This window comes from Gobio gobio (genome assembly GCF_949357685.1).
Source record: "Gobio gobio genome assembly, chromosome: 19".
Classification (NCBI taxonomy): domain Eukaryota; kingdom Metazoa; phylum Chordata; class Actinopteri; order Cypriniformes; family Gobionidae; genus Gobio; species Gobio gobio.
In genome coordinates, this window is record NC_137112.1 from 11,224,244 (window position 1) to 11,241,437 (window position 17,194).

The 17,194-nt window shown below is 40.4% G+C and overlaps 2 protein-coding genes across 5 annotated transcripts in view; one reads left to right on the forward strand and one right to left on the reverse strand.

Annotated features, from left to right (window-relative positions):
- suox (sulfite oxidase) overlaps positions 1-17,194 on the reverse strand; it is an 892,829-nt gene that overhangs the window by 190,832 nt on the left and 684,803 nt on the right. The gene's annotated exons all lie outside the window — the stretch shown is intronic.
- elmo2 (engulfment and cell motility 2) overlaps positions 1-17,194 on the forward strand; it is a 48,704-nt gene that overhangs the window by 29,722 nt on the left and 1,788 nt on the right. For 3 of the 4 annotated variants that reach the window (XM_079843754.1, XM_079843755.1, XM_079843756.1), the window contains exons 11-20: positions 171-293; positions 1,112-1,231; positions 3,483-3,587; positions 3,980-4,088; positions 6,063-6,199; positions 6,993-7,156; positions 7,862-7,974; positions 8,050-8,157; positions 8,233-8,315; positions 13,776-13,853. In XM_079843754.1, the coding sequence (XP_079699880.1) occupies positions 171-293; positions 1,112-1,231; positions 3,483-3,587; positions 3,980-4,088; positions 6,063-6,199; positions 6,993-7,156; positions 7,862-7,974; positions 8,050-8,157; positions 8,233-8,315; positions 13,776-13,853 (1,140 nt within the window). Of the gene's footprint in view, positions 1-170; positions 294-1,111; positions 1,232-3,482; positions 3,588-3,979; positions 4,089-6,062; positions 6,200-6,992; positions 7,157-7,861; positions 7,975-8,049; positions 8,158-8,232; positions 8,316-13,775; positions 13,854-13,998; positions 14,669-17,194 lie in introns of those variants that run through there. The other variant, XM_079843757.1, reaches the window with a different exon arrangement.

A 17,194-nucleotide genomic window follows, 5' to 3' on the forward strand; every position in this document is an offset into this window, starting at 1 on the left:
TTGATGAGATACAGATCAGATCTTTCTCCTCCAAAAGACCACAGAACATCCTCCTAGTAGATGTAACTGATGATCCTATTCACATTAGTTGTTTAGAAGCAGCGTGATAATGAGAGTGTTGTTTTAGGAAACACCTTTGTGAGTAACAGCATTGACGTCCTGTTTTCCAGCACATCATCCGCGGGAATCGACCCGTCAAGGCTGAAATGGCTCATCAGCTATACGTGCTACAAGTTTTGACCTTTAACCTTCTGGAGGAACGCATGATGACCAAAATGGACCCCAATGACCAGGCGAGCAGCACACCACTGTAGCAGACAGTCTCAATAATCATGGTGTTAGATCACTAAGATCACTAAAGCACAACAAAAGTTCCTAAAAATCAGTAAATAATGGATTAAGGCTTTTGCGTCTGTCTCTTCATGTAATCCCAGAATGACTGATGATGGTGAGATCTGATCTCTGTGTGGATCAAACCAGCTGTTCCAGGACTCTTGTTTTATACAAAAATTTATTATTACAATATTTCCAAAGGAATTTTTGGAAATGTAAGATTGATATTTAACATGAAAATGAGGACTTAAAGACCAAGCACAACATCTGACAAGTCATTAAAAATAATTAAATAGTGTAGTAATTATAAAACTTTTATGACAAAATAATAGAGTGACGTTTAGATGGCAAACATTTCAATGCTTTAATTTATTTGCACATTTAATAACATGTAGCCTATTCATGTCTGGTAAATAATGTAATCTGATTTGTTCATATGCAAGATCTGAATCCACATGTCACACTAATAAGAGACACCAGACATGTAGTTCAACCACAGTTTTGTGATGCTGTTTGCAAAACAACAATTTTGGGAAACAATAAACATTTGAACATTGGTAACAATGGAACTTGACAGACTGTAGAATATGCCTTATATAAACTTGAAAATTCATTCATAGCTACTGTGTGGCCAGCATATGCATCAACGCATGGCATGAAAAGCACAAAATTACTGATTTGCTTTCATACTTGGGAAAGTTGCGTTCTTTAATTATCTTCAAACTGCTTGAACTATATAATTATGTTCTTGTTATATTCCGACCTCTCTTATCTTTAGACACAGAGAGATATCATTTTTGAACTCCGAAGAATTGCATTTGATGGAGACAGTGATCCAGGCGGAACAGAAAAGAGAAAAGCCATCTACACTAAAGACTACAAGATGCTGGGCTTCACCGTGAGTGATGTTTGCTCTTTTTGTTGTCATAACTTAGGATCATTTAAAAGATGGTATTTAATTAAAAGAGATCATTGCATTTCCTTTCCAAAACAGATGCTGATGTGTGTGATGTAATGGCGAATTTAAGATCAGTGATAGCAGGGTCATAAAAAGGGTCTTAATTTGACCTTCCACAATTTAGGGCTTAAAATTGGATCAGAAAATCTTAAATTCAATATCATGGCATTAAATTAGGGCCATGGCATTAAAAACTTGTATGGAATTGCAGAATCCATTCATAAACATGGAATTTACTGTATAATGCCAAATGTCACGGAATTTGTCAAATTTTGGATGAACAAATCAAAAGTAGGTCAGAACACTAAAAGGGATCGTTCACCCAAAAATGAAAATTCTGTCATCATTTACTCACCCTAATGTCGCTCCAAACCCGTAAGACTTTCGTTCATCATATAAAGCGATCGAGTCTCTTCGCAAAATTTGACATAAACCGCTTGATTTGTATGGATTCATTTTACGATCTCTTTATGAACTTTTTGAAGCGTCAAAGTGGAAGTTGCTTAGACTGTCAATGGAGGGACAGACATCTTTACGTTTTTATTAAAAATATCTTCATTTCTATTCCAAAGATGAACGCAAGTCAGTAAAATTTTATTTAACCATTAAAATCAGTCCAGAAAAATTAAAAGAGAATAAACTATATATATAACTCATAGGACCCTAAATTTAATTGCCAAATTAAATTGCATGCACTGCAAAAAATGTTGTTCTTCCTTTAGGATTTTTGTTTTCCAGTACAAATTCTAAACATCCTTAAATCAAGACACATTTACTTGACTTGCAAAATGAAGGAATTAACTCTTGTTTTCTGAGAAATTTAACAAAATTGAGTTACTTGAATGATAATATATTTGAATAAGGTGGATATTAATGAACCCATTGGCAGATATTTGTTCTTGTTTTAATCATAAAATCACTTTCGCAAGATTTCCCAAGATTTCTTATCTCAAACTTTAGGCTAGTTTTGGTCAAATTAATAAATTAATGGAGATCTGTTGGAAATTGTATTTTCAAACTTTGAAGTGTCACTAATACAACTCATTGTGTGCTTCCTAGACATTTACTTCTAAAGAACATATTGATGTATTTTCCCTTCAATTTATTGTATTGGTCTTAAAAAGCCTTAAAGGGTCATGAAACCCTAAACCAAATTTTATGAGTGTTGAGTATCATAGAAGTCAATGTTATCGTCCATTCGTTTTGATTGTTGGAGAAAACTAGTTCATTTTAAACATGTTTGCGCTATATTCAACTTGCGGGCTTAAATTCATCTTTGTATCGTGTCACCGAATGTGACGTTTTCTCGTACAATAGTACGGCGATGACTCATCGGTGTCTCATAATTATTCATGGTTCTGCATATCCTTTTCATATGAGGAGAGGCCTCGCTTAATTATTCATGAGACTGCGTGTCCTTATCCTATGAGAAGACGACTCGCTTAATTATTCATGAGACTGCGTGTCCTTATCCTATGAGAAGACGACTCGCTTAATTATTCATGAGTCTGCGTGTCCTTATTCAATGAGAAGATACCTTGCTTAACACAGCAGCACAAGTTGATTGTCTGGCGCTTCAAAGAGTGAGATTGCATTCAGTAAGAAAGATGCATTAATGGATCAAAAACGAGTGTTTGTTTTTGCTTTGTAAGAGTTTCTGCGTCGCATAAGTTCTCTTCAGTAGATCCTGAGTCTTCAAAACGAACGCGTTTCATCCACATTGTGAGTGTAACCGCTCTTTACGGCCCATTAACCGATCAAGCGCCTCATAAAACTGTGTTGTCAGTCAGTCTCCCCTCATCCCTCTCCACTCCGCAGCTTAACCACGCCCACTTTTATAGCATTTTTCAAAACTGTGGTGAGAACTGACGGCTGCTGAAACAGGGGGTTTCATAACCCTTTAAAAAAGGGTTAGTTCACCCAAAAATGAAAATTAGCCCATGATTTACTCACCCTCAAGTCATCCTAGGTGTATATGACATTCTTCTTTCAGACGAACAATGTCATACACACCAAGGAGGACTTGAAGGGGGGTAAATCATGGACTAATTTTCATTTTTGGGTCAACTAACCCTTTAAAATGATCTCCATAAAACCTGCAGAAACCTGTGATGTGTTGAACTGTTTGTGGTGTGATGGTTTAATGGGGATCAGTGATAGTGATATGCTGATGTGTGTGTTTTGTGCACAGAATCCGGTGAATCCTGCCATGGATTTCACTCAGACACCACCGGGAATGCTGGCACTCGACAACATGCTGTATCTCGCCAAACTGCATCAGGACACGTATATCAGGGTAAGACTTTCGTTCATCTTTGAAACACCTGATATTTTTTATGAAACCTGAAAGATTTCTGAAGTATCCATATGAATCGATCGGTTTGATCCAAGTCTTCTATAGAGATGTGATCACTTTATATGATATATGACAGATTTTAAGTTAATAGCTTATCAAATATGGTAACCGGAAGATCAAACATACTTGATGCGCAAGAACAAACCGCAATGCTTCTCGTCCGTCAAGCAAATGTTTCTGTTTGTGTGAAGTTGTCAATACAGATTCTACTTTACTGTATGATGATGTTGGAGATGGACATGCTATTGTGTCTGGTGCGCTTGAGTCTTTTTCTGGTTCCATTTCCTCACAAATAATCAAAAGAGTCACATACCTTTGGCCATTTTTTTCAGATTGTCCTAGAAAACAGCAGTCGAGAAGATAAACACGAGTGCCCATTTGGTCGCTGTGCCATTGAGCTGACGCGCATGCTGTGTGATATTCTACAGGTCGGAGAACTGCGTAAGTGATTTGCGATGTCTGCGATTCCTCAGTTGACTCTGAATGCTGAGGCGTTTTTTTCCTGCTTATACGTTCACATGTCATATCCGATCTGTGCCACATGAGAGGGAAAAATTGGAATTGGGTCACTTGAACCATGCAGTGTAAATAGGGCCTAAGTTATGCCGGGTTCAGACTACACAATATTTTTGTCTGGCACAATAGACACTTTGTCAGACTTTGACAGAAACGTGTCAGACTACGCGTTGCTTCCTGACCAATCATTGATTGCCATCTTTAGCGACATGCGTGATGTCATCGAGAAGGCGGAACTAGCGACTGACTCCCGGAAATGAGCGTAAACAAATAATGGTTGTATTAGCCTCATGCTAATTCCAGCACTCACCGGGTTGCTGAAGCGCCTCAGCTATCGCTCGCCAGCATTTTTCTTTTTTCACTCTGTCATGTAGCCTAGACATCTAGACGCACCCTAATCTAATTTGCAGCCAGGGTCGTCTAGCAACTCTCCGTTGGCTTGGGAGCTGGAAAAACCAAACTCTGGTCAGGCCAATCACATCGTGTATAGAGTCGGTGGGCGGGCTTAACATAATGACGGCAGTGTTGTGGCGGTTCCGAGTGCTACAAAGAAGCTGGTGAACAGCGGTCTTTCGAAACGGCTTTGGCCGTGACTCTGGAAGACTTGGAGTTAAGCTTTTCTTTGAGAAAAGAACAAAGAACGGCACTGAAGTCATTCTTAAGAAAGGAACATGTGTTCTGAGTTTTGCCAACCGGATACGGAGAAAGTTTAATCTATCAACTAGCTCCGCTTCACCTTCTTCGTTGCTCTGGTTGGTTGTAGCGCTATCCTATTACGCAGGGAATTTGAAAGACAACCGTTTATCCCGCCCCTCGGATTGAGCCCTGCCAATGGTGAGTTCCCAGACCCAACATCTTGATGTGGGTCTGGCTTGTCAGGCTACCTGTCATGGTTATCCCTTGAAGAAACATCATAAAGGCAGGAGTTTTGTTGCCGTAGCTCCACGAACCTTTCCTCCATTGCATAATTCCACCCAGCGGCACCAATACCATCATCTCTCTTTCGTTTCGCCATGTTTGAAAGTGTACGGATGAGCTTCTGCGCTCCTATTGGTTAACATCACAGACGCGACGTCGGTTGTCGTTCACTATGACACACTATACGAGATAAACGACCCACTGTCGTTTACGAATCACCACCGCACCATCTAACAGATCGCGCCAAAACCAGTCTTATGTCCTGTAGTCTGAACCTGAGCTCTTTCAGACTACATCAGTTGACCTGAATTCTTAATATGTCAATCCCTGGCTGGACCAATTCTTTCCGAAAACAGCCGAACTCATGGAGGAGTGCAGAGGGCAGAGCTAAAGAGTCACAAACGCGCACACACACACACAAAATACATCATGCCATTATCCCTGGGTAACTTTCGATTCACTATACGTCCGTGTTGTTTACATTATATGCACTTATGCGCCGATTGCCAACAAAACACACACGTGATGCAGTTTTGACTCATGACCGGGAACAGACAAACACTCTTGCAGAACTCCGTTGCTGCTCTGGAAAAACAAACTGCATCCACTGTTTCCTTAACGCTGGGTTATTTGGGAAGCTGAACAAGGTTATCTTTCCCTAGAAACACACTTCTTTAGTGACATTGTTGATTTCGTGGTCTAAAAACAAAATCGTTTTTAAAAGAATCCCCACCGCTTACGGCCGACTGCACCGGAGTCATTTTCCATTACAGACGTATTTTAAATATTAGGCGGGATATAGAGTTTCCGATAAGTGTCCTGATTGAATGCTTGATCGAATCACAGTGATCAAATGTAAACACAACCATCAATGTCACTCTAAATTCAGGTTTGTTACATTTTAAAAAGTGACAAATGTTTCTAGTACAGTGTGTGTATTTCTGTGATGAAATGCAAAAGTAAACTTGTTTGTCTCTGCAGCGAATGAAGGGTGTAACGACTACCATCCGATGTTTTTTACCCACGAGCGCGCTTGGGAAGAGTTCTTCTGTGTTTGCATACAACTGCTCAACAAGACATGGAAAGAAATGAGGGCCACTGCAGAAGATTTTAACAAGGTGAGTGTGTGTCAGCTAGAGGAGGGACGGGTTGCGTTGTGCCCGTGTGTGTCTGTGAACACTGCGTGTGTGTCAGCTAGAGGACAGACGGGTTGCATTGAACACTGTGTGTGTGTGTGTCAGCTAGAGGAGAGACGGTTGCAGTGTACACGTGTGTGTCCGTGAACACTGCACGTGTGTGAGTGTGTGTCAGCTAGAGGACAGACAGGTTGCAGTGTGCATGTTTGTGTCAGTGAACACTGTGTGTGTGTGTGTGTGTGTGTGTCATCTAGACTCTAGAGGACAGACGGGTTGCGGTGTGCATGTCTGTGTCAGTGAACACTGTGTGTGTGTGTGAGTGAGTGTGTGTCAGCTAGAGGAGAGATGGGTTGCGGTGTGCACTGTGTGTGTGTAAGTGTGTGTATCAGCTAGATTACAGACAGGTTGCGGTGTGCAGGTGCGTGTCCGTGAACACTGTGTGTGTGAGTGTGTGTCAGCTAGAGGACAGACGGGTTCCATTGAACACTGTGTGTGTGTGAGTGTGTGTATCAGCTAGATTACAGACAGGTTGCGGTGTGCATGTCCGTGAACACTGCGTGTGTGAGTGTGTGTCAGCTAGAGGACAGACGGGTTGCGGTATGCATGTTTGTGTCCGTGAACACTGCGTGTGTGTGAGTGTGTGTGTCATCTAGAGGACAGACGGGTTGCGGTGTGCATGTTTGTGTCAGTGAACACTGTGTGTGTGTGTCAGCTAGAGGACGGATGGGTTGCGGTGTGTATGTTTGTGTCAGTGAACACTGTGTGTGTGTTTCAGGTGATGACAGTTGTGCGTGAGCAGATAACCAGAGCTCTGGCCATGAAGCCGCCATCACTGGAGCAGCTGCGGGTCAAACTGCGCAGTCTGAGCTACTCGGAGATCCTGCGTCTGCGTCAGTCAGAGAGAATGAGCCAGGACGACTTCCAGTCGCCTCCCATAATGTGAGTCAAGACGGTCTCATTTATCTCTGATGTAGTTAACACGCTAATGGAATGCCTTTTGAAGGAAAAAAATTGCGACCGTCATTGTTGTGACAAACTGCTTCATGAATGAGAATAAATTATGACACTAATTTGAAATTATGGGAATAAAAAATCTAAATTAAGAGAATAAAAGTCAAAATTGACATAGTAAGTTACTTAAAAATCATAATTATGACATGAAACTTAAATTTTGCAGAAACAATGACTAATTATACTAATCAGAATATACTCATTTTAAATTGTGAGTTAAAAAGTCAAAATTATGATTTAAAGTCAAAATTATTACATAAAATATCAAAATGATGACTCATTTGATATTATGAGAAAAAGCCAAAATTATGAGAAAGTCTAAATTGACATACTAAATTGAAATTATGATTTAAAAAGTCACAATTATGACACTAAATCGAAAAGTTAAAATGATGTTAAAAGATAATTATGACCTATAACTTGAACTTGGTATCATCACTTTTGATTTTTTATGTCATAATTACAACTTTTTCATAATTCTCATAATCTATTTAGCATGTCATAATTTTGCTGCTTGGAAGCTGCTTGTGCTTGACCTGCACAGATGAGCCACTAAACAGAGAGTAAAGAGCAAAGGCTCACCTGAAGGACTGAGATCTGCTGATCTGACATGTGTTTTCTGTTGACCGTCAGTGAGCTCCGTGAGCGGATCCAGCCGGAGATTCTGGAGCTGATCAAACAGCAGCGACTCAATCGCCTGTGTGAGGGAAGCTGCTTCCGCAAACTCGGCAATAGACGGAGACAAGGTGACGTGACCTCACATCTGCCGACGTCCGTCATTTAATGCGCGTTTGTCTGATGATTTTTGGTTCCTCTCACAGAGAAGTTCTGGTTCTGCCGTCTGTCGTTGAATCACAAGGTCCTTCACTACGGAGATCTGGACGAGTCTCCGCAGGGTGAAGTGGCGTTTGAACTGCTCACCGATAAGAGTGAGTCGATATAAAACCACTCAGTATTATTGGCATGTGCCGCACAGTGAATTAAACTCTGTCACTGTCACACAGTTCCTGTGTCGGACATGAAGGCCGTGCTGACGGGGAAAGACTGTCCGCACATGAAGGAGAAGAGCGCGCTCAAACAGAACAAGGTAAAATACTGACTCCGGGCCCTATCATACACCCGGCGCAATGCGACGCCAGGCACGACACAAGTGTTTTTTGCTAGTTTCAGCCTGACGCAGTTATCATTTTCACGTCCAGCACCACGTTGTTTAAATAGCAAATGCACTCGCGCCATCTGTTCACCGATCGGTGTGCTGGTCTGAAAACCAGATGTGTTCAGGCTCATTGTTGCGCGTTGCAATTGTGAGGAACTGACTGTGCTGTATTTTTTGTGGTATTTAAAGGGTGTGTTAGTAATGTGTGCCTATAGGCGGGTGCACAACGTGCGTACACTCGGCTTATTACACACACAGGGACGTGCAGCAGGACACACACATGCCAAATATTAAAAATAAAAAGGATTCTTCTCTGGAGAAGCGTTCAGTCTTTCCTCCATGTAAATAGTGAATCCACCATGGTGTGAGCACAACTGGCTTTTAAAGGGAATGGGAGATGAGACTCTGATTGGTTTATTGCACATTACGCCCAAAACACACCCATGACTCATTAAGAGACTAGGGACAACCCTTTTAGTTCATGCGCCTGGCGTGCAGACCATTTTTATTCGCCGTTAAACTAGCAAAAGTAGATTTGGACACTCCCTAAGTGCCTTTAGACCAGGGGTCTCAAACTCATTTTACCTGGGGGCCGCTGGAGGTAGACTCTGGGTCAGGCTGGGCCGCATCAAGTATTACACATAAAAAGAGTTTCAAGTATCCCCAAAAAAAGTAGCACAACTGATTCAATCTTCTCTATCTTTAATATTAACAGTTCTTCAACATGAATGTTTCTTCTGAACATGAACTGTTCCTCTGAATTTGAACTAAATATAGCCTATAGAAATTAAATCATGTAATATGAAATAATGAATGATTTTAATTTTATTTTAAATAATAGACTAATTCACAGCAAAGCCTTAACAGAACAGGTCAAACAGGTCAAACAGAACAGTGAGCGAAATTCTAGGTCTAATTCTAGTTGGGAAATAATCTTTTTGGGACTATTTGTAAACATTAATTTGCGTCAAATATATTATTAGTCCCGATATTCTCTAGTGGTCTGGTGGTAGAATTTTTGTCAACCGTGTCAAAGGTTACGGGTTCTAATCCGCCCTCATATAGTTTTTCTTTATAAATATCAAAGATGTTCATCAATGATTGTATAATAAGATCATGGACACGTTTGCATTTTGTTTTGTGATTTCACTGAAAAGAATAGAGTCTCTCTCCGCAACGGCATTAAGCGATAGATTGACGCGCTCGTCTGTGTGTGAAGACTGTGCAGTGTGCACGAGCCAAAAGAGAACGTAAACCCCGCCTACGTTGATTTGATTGGCCATCTCAATCATTTTGACATTGGCGAGCGCTGATAGACCACATTTGTTTCAACTGTCTGATCAGCTTTGTTCGTTTGTTCCTGTCAATCACGCGGTGTCAACCAATTATACTGTACGAGGGAGGGGCGAGCCAACTCTCTCTCCCTCTCTCTCTCTCTCTCACACACACACACACAAAGGAGGCGGCAAGCGCTGCACACGCAACGACTCAGCAAAAAGGTGCTTTTCAGAGCAACGCGCGGGCCGCACTAACACTAAACTTTGATGTCAAGAAGGGGGCCACAAAATATCATCCTGCGGGCCGCAAGTTTGAGACCCCTGCTTTAGACCATGCGCTCCGATCGGTAAAATAGGGCCCAACTTGGTAACAACTTGGGAACAACTTGATCATAATCAACTTAGCTGAAAATAGGCTAACTTCTATCAACATAACCAATGTGACTACCTGCTTGAGCAGGGTGCTTGGGACTATTTTCAGGCGCTGCATAATATCATTGCGCCTGCTGCACATATGGGATGGCAGCAAAGTTCCTTGATTATTATGCAGGAATGAGAGAATAGTTCCTAGCCATATCAGCCTAGAAATTTTTTTAATTTTCCGTCTTAGTACACGATGTAACTACAGAAGAGTCGAGTTTTAAATAGGAACAATATTGAAACTCTTTGGTCATTTTTGAGTGAGATGCTAACGGTCTAATCAGATTCAATGAACTATGCTAAGCTATGCTAAAAGTTCTACCGCCAGACCCGGAGATCGGCTGAACGGATTCGGAAACGGTAAAACTCAACGGTTTAGGGGAGAGTGGTTTAAAATGTTAGCGTAGAGCCCTGCAGTAGACCAAATGAGCGGTTCTTTCATAAATCTGTAAGATCTAGGGGAGTTGGAAAATGAGCCTATTTTCAAAAAGAGTGGAGTGTTCCTTTAAGCAATGCAGATTCCGTGCTGTAAAAGGTCCTAAAGCCCGTCTGGAATGTGTCTAAGATGTTAAAAGTATTCAAATGTAAGTAGAGCTGTGAGTAGACCACTTTTTTGGAAATATGGAGATAAGAGGCAGTTTAGAAATAGGTCTATAGTTATGATATACTGTATCCAAAAGAGGAGTTCCAATCCACTAAAGACCAGGGCCCGTATTCATAAAGAATCTTAATGCAAAGAATAGTTTCTAGTGACAAAATTCTAAGAAAATTCGTAGAAATGTGGGCGTTTACTCTAAAAATTAACTAAAAAATCCTAGTAAAGAAAAAAGTAATTCAGAAAGCAAATTTGTTAGGAGCACGGACGAGGACTTTTAAGAGGCTTAAGAGTTTCTTTAGCAGCGGAGAAAATGGCAGAAAGACGAAGAGGGAGAAGAAATGTGTTGCAGACAATGGATGACAGTGACTTAATAAGACGCTATAGATTAGATCGTGCAGGGATCATGTTTGTTACATTAAATCCAAATTTCAAACCACCAATTTAATAGACATGCCGGCAATCAGTGTAATTGGAAAGAGTGGAACAATTCTAAGCCATTCAAATACCTTATAGGAAATTAACAGCATGGTAAATAATAAAAGTATTTATTAGGGGTGTGCATTGGGACTGCCCTCACAATTCGATTCGATTACGATTCACCAGGTAACGATTCAATTCGATTCTACGATGCATTGCGATTAGGGTTGGGTACCGAAATCCGGTTCCAATATGGCACCGGTACTTATATAACCGGTATGTACCGGACCGAATCAGAACGCAGATTTCGGTTCCTCATTTCGGTGCCAAAATTCAAACGTGCTTTCGCGCTTTGGCTGAGCCAGAGACAGACGCTCAGCGCTGGTCACATCACAACTCATGACAACTATTCAGTGTTTTCAACGACATCATGTTTATTTCAGGTTTCAGACATTTAAATGTTCATAAGTAGGCTACTAGCAAAAAACACACACTGATGTCTATGAAAGCGGCTATGACAATCCTTTCAGACGGTTATAATTTGACTAACGTTACGTGTTTTATTCACATCAGATAAATGCACATTATATAGTAACTATATAGTTTTCTCTGTTCTTCTTCCAGTTCACTGGTCACTTACTTTCATGTATTTCGTGAGACGAGAATGAACTCAAGTGTTGTAAATCCGACAGATCCGATTCTGAGGCGCAAACTAACATGGCGCCGCCCATTGCGCTTTATAGATCAACTAACACACATTCACTCACACATTTGAACATCAGATAGTTCGTGACACAGTTAAGAAGTTTGTGAATATTTTGAATAAAAAGAAAAAACGAAATAAACCCGATACAGCTGAGCTGTCAGCGCTATTGTGGCTGCTGTGTGTCGTCATGTGAGAAGCATGACGCGTCGCCATGGAAACATTAAGGCGATGTGTTCTAAAATATTTAGCCAGAGAATATGATCATATTTCAAAATAAAGCTGAAGCTCGAAGCTGTTTTGTAGCAGAGCAAGAATACAGACGACTGCTGTTATTACTGTAACTGTTTAGAGTTATATTAGGCTTGTTGTAGTTGGGTGGCTTAGGTTTTACTGTGAATTTGTAAATATGTCAATTATAATTTGTAAATAAGTAAATTGTGTTTTGTATTTATTTATATTCATACATTTAAGTATACATTAAACTTTTAATAAATGGTTCAATTTAAATAATAAATAAATAAATAAATAAAAAGCCATTTAATGTCATCCACCTCGTTTGGTGGCCTTTTAAAAAAAAAAAAGTATCGGTTCAGGCACCGTTTAGGCACCGGAACCGTTTTAAAAGTATCGGTTTGGCACCGGAATCGAAAAAAACCCAAACGATACCCAACCCTAATTGCGATGCATCAAAATTCTACTGCACACAACAAGGCAAATTTTTAATCAGTCATGAGGCAATACAAGCAGTCAGATATTGAACAACAGATTGTATTGGCTGCTATGTGTGTATTATCACTCTCCTGTATCTTTGACATAAATGTCATTAAATAAAATAAAATTGAATGGTACAGGGTATTGGATATGGCATTTTCAAACCTGAAAAAGAAAACATAAATCACTGCTTTCAATGTTTTGAATGAGAAATGTTTCTCTTCTCTGCTTTAGAACCATTTGAAATTAAATAGAGCAATAATAACAGCCGACTTTTTGCAGCAGTGAACATAAGTGTTTTAATTAATCAGTCATCTCCCTCCGCCTCAGCCATCTTGATTGTTGTTGTTGTTATGACCCCGGAAGTAATTGAAACTTCACAACTTTATTGTCCAACTCAAGGCCAGAAAATAAACGATGACATAATCGATTATGGCACTTAGCCGCATCGATGCTAAATCGTGCATGCCCCGCATTGCGATGCATTGCCGAATCGATTATTGTTGACACCACTAGTATTTATATACATATATATAATGTGTGTGTGTGTGAGAGTGAGAGAGAACGGTAAAATAGGACAATTTGTGCTTGTAATTTCAAAGTGAAGGCTTAGAATAGACCCTATACTTAAAAGCGCTCCTTTTTCCCCCTTTTTGGACAACCAACCAATCACAGTCTTCAAAAGACTGTGTCATACGTAGCAACGGGGTCATCCCCGGCTCTTCACTAAGATAAAAGTTTTTGTATTTTCCTTGCTCAGAGTTGCTCTCAGATCGGTCCCAAATAGCTCTTAAGCTAAGACTCCTACGTAAAAGTTTTTAAGCTAAATAAGGAGTTTTCTGAGAGGACTCTTAGAATCTTTATGAATACGGGCCCAGATAACTTTGTTCTCTTATAATTTTTGGAAGAATGCTTGTTCATAACTTGGAGAGAACATTGCCAGAACGTTCTGAGAATGTTCCCTGTTTGCTGGGTTGGAATAATATGTATTGTAAACACGGGGAAATCAGAAGTAGTTGGTTAACAGTCTCACACTTACAGCAGATGTCTCTTTTTCAGGTCTACTGTACATATATTACATTATATTTCACATTAATATCACCATTTGTAAATCTGGTTACTTGTTTACTGAACGCTCACAGATGCTTAAAGCATGGTGAACACAGTATATCAGGACTAGTTAATCTGGAGTGTGTTAATGTTTCTGCAGGAGTGTGTATTCCCTGACTAAACACGCTGTTTTAACCGTGCTGTGTTTGTAGGAAGTGTTAGAGTTGGCATTTTCCATCCTCTATGATCCTGATGAAGCTCTCAACTTTGTGGCACCCAACAAATATGAGGTGAGTCTGAAAAACACCACAATTAAGACATTTGTACAGTCAGACTGTTTGACTGTATCTAGTTAATAGGGCTGTGGATCAATTAAAATATCAATAATCGCACAGATATAGTTGTCACATTTGACATTTTCTGTTGTTTTCCAAGGACTCTTCATTTGATCTCTTCTATGGACTCTCAGTTTGTATTTTGTTTCATTCTAAGAATATTCACTTCCTGTGTTTCTTCCTCATTTGTTTCCTTGGTTAAAGATGATTTGCACCCGTGTCTCTAGTTTATTTATTGGTTACCCTTTGTTTCCTCTGTTGATGGTCAGTCCTTGGCCGTTTCTCTATGCGTTCTTGTCTGTACTCGTGTTCTTGTGAAACGCCAATACTGTTTCATTTGAAAGTTCACATCTAGCCAATACAGTTCAAATCCCCGGATGTGTCCTTGATCTAGGGCTGCTCGATTCGAAATCATAATCACGATTATTTTGGTCAATATTGAAATCACGATTATGTAACACGATTATTTCACATGACTTTGGGAATGTGTTGCATTTATTAAAAAGACACCTTTCAACAATTCAATTGAAATTGTAACATTTGTTGTACTTTTTGAACTATTAAAATAAATAATATAACATATATTCAAATCAAAGTATAAAAGTATTCAAGTAAAAATGATAACCACAAATAAATAAGATTTATGGTTTTTCAGGTACGTCTAACATTAATTTTCAGGTACAGAAATGTATCAAATGTAAAATAACATTGCATATTTGAGTGCATAAATTAAAGATTAATCCTATTAAACTTACAAAAGCTATTCAATCAAGAGCGGTGAGTGATGTCCTTGTCTTTTGTTTGACATTAAACAGACAGCAGTAAAGGCTACTGCCCCTTTAAGACCTAATGCTCGGATATGCGTCGTCTTTATCGACTGTATAAAGTTTACTTAAGGCATATACAGACTATGTCTGCTAGGATACTCATCAAGATGGACGTTGAAATACGTTTTGTGTGAGTTTGTCCGTTCAAGAGCGCGCGCTACTTCTCATTCGCGTCTTCTGGCACTAAACCCGGGTGATGACGGCGAAAATGACTGGTCATATTCGAAAATATGGCAGCACTCGCATGCATTGAACAAAGTTTACAAAGACAGAATTATTTGAAAAATATGAAGGAAAAAAAGGACGTTTACACGGCACCCCTGCTCTCGTCAGTTTTTGTTTCTATATTAGATTGTCATAGGTCACTCTGTGTTTAATTTTCAAGTTGTTAAACAAATTCGTGGTGTTCCCTTGCGTTGCAGCCACTACCATGTAGCAAATCTTGCACGTAGCATTTCTGCTCGTCGTCTGATTCCTCGAAGCCAAACTGTTCCCAGACAACGGAGTTGGTTTTACCTTTTTTGCTCACCAAACGCTGCTGTAACTGCCCTCCTTCTGCCATCTTTACTCGCGCCGAGTTTTTAAATTCCAGCGGATGATATGCACACGAGTCACAAGACTCACGACCTGAGAGAGATTGTGGCTTCGGGAGGGACGGGACTCAGCGTTCATGTACCCCACAGAACGCAGCCTTACCTCGGCTAGTCCTTCTGAATAGCCGCTGGTTCTGATGTCTCTGTAGTGGTTAAACATGAGATATAATTTGTCTTGTGTAGATCTAACTGGCGATCTTTGGTCTCATGAGTCTATCATGTGTTCCCTGGCAAATCGTTTTGGCTGAGGGCAAAGTGAAGTTTCATAACTTTAAATGTTTAGTGTCAAGGGTAAGCGGGTAAAAAAGCGAGCGAGGACTCATTAGCAGGAAGGGTAGATTTATTGTAAAATAAAAAGAATGCAAAAACAAAACCAACGAGGGGGGAAAACTCCACCGCTGCCTCAAATTTAGTTCCCTCCAATCCTCTCATCACGCACCAGTCAAATGGCTCATCAAGGGCATAATTAAGAAGGTCCTTGAGAGCCTCATCATTGTATCCCAGTCCATCTGCCGCCCTCCTGAACTCCAGGGCAAACTCCCTCAGGTCAGTACCCCGTTGACGAAGGTAACTCAATGCATCTAGCTGGAGTATGCTTTGCCAGAGAGAGCAGGAGACAGGTTGCCGGTGCGAGGCCTTCTTCCGCTGAGTCCTCAGTTGGATCGTTATGTCAAGGGTAAGCGGGTAAAAAAAGGGAGCGAGGACTCATTAGCAGGAAGGGTAGATTTATTGTAAAATAAAAGAATACAAAAACAAAACCCATGAGGGGGGAAAACCAAACGAAACCAGAACACAATACCAGGGTCGGGAAACATGAAGTACGACAGGGAACAAAAGGCATCAGACAACGATACAACAAAGGACTGCAGACACAAGAAGACTATGGATGCGTCTCAATCAGCTCCCCAGTTCAGTAGGCAGAGCACTGATCGGGGAGTCAGCCCATTGACTGATTCCCTGATCAGTGCCCTGACTACTGATCTAGGGAGCTGACTGAGACACACCCAATAAAGGGTGACAAATCAGGCAGGAAATGAGGGAGAACATGTGGGGCAAGTTAACCAAAAATCAGATAACAAGAAGGGCGGCGTGACAAGGGACCAGAGACATGACAACACACCAAAACAAGACAAAACCACCACATGTGCTGCACAGGACAAGACAGACATGTGACATTACCCCCTCCCTACGGAGCGGCTACCAGACGCTCCATCTGGGGGAAAAAAACACTCATGAAAACAATAAAAACAGGAAACAAACAGAATAAATAGAACCGGCCGTAACATCCTAGAAAGGACTAGGGCAGGACGGGAGGGACTGACCAGGGTGGGACGGGAGGAACAGACCAGGGCGGGATAGACATGTGACATTTAGGATAATATATAAAGTTATGAAACTATTTAGGCTATTTAACTTTAACGATGTAACTAGAGCGTTGACTGAATTGTTTGCTTTATTTCTTGTATAGCTTCTTATTCCTTTTACTTTTATAACCCTTGTCAAAAAATCCTAAAGGATTCCAATAAGAAAACTGTACAGGATTCCATTTAGAATTTCTATCATATTTTGGAACCGTTCTTATAGGATTCCGTTAGAAATTATAGGATATTTATCAGGATAGGATATATAGGATATTTATCTTTATGAAAGACCATTTATATTCTCATCTGATTCCTATTGGATTCTGTGGGAATTGTCTTATAAGACAATACATGCAGTAAATATCCTGTAGGATCATTTTAATGGGATCCAATTGGGTCTCTCTCTCTCACACACACACACACACACACACACACACACACACACACACACACACACACACACACACACACACACACACACACACACACACACACACACACACACACACACACAC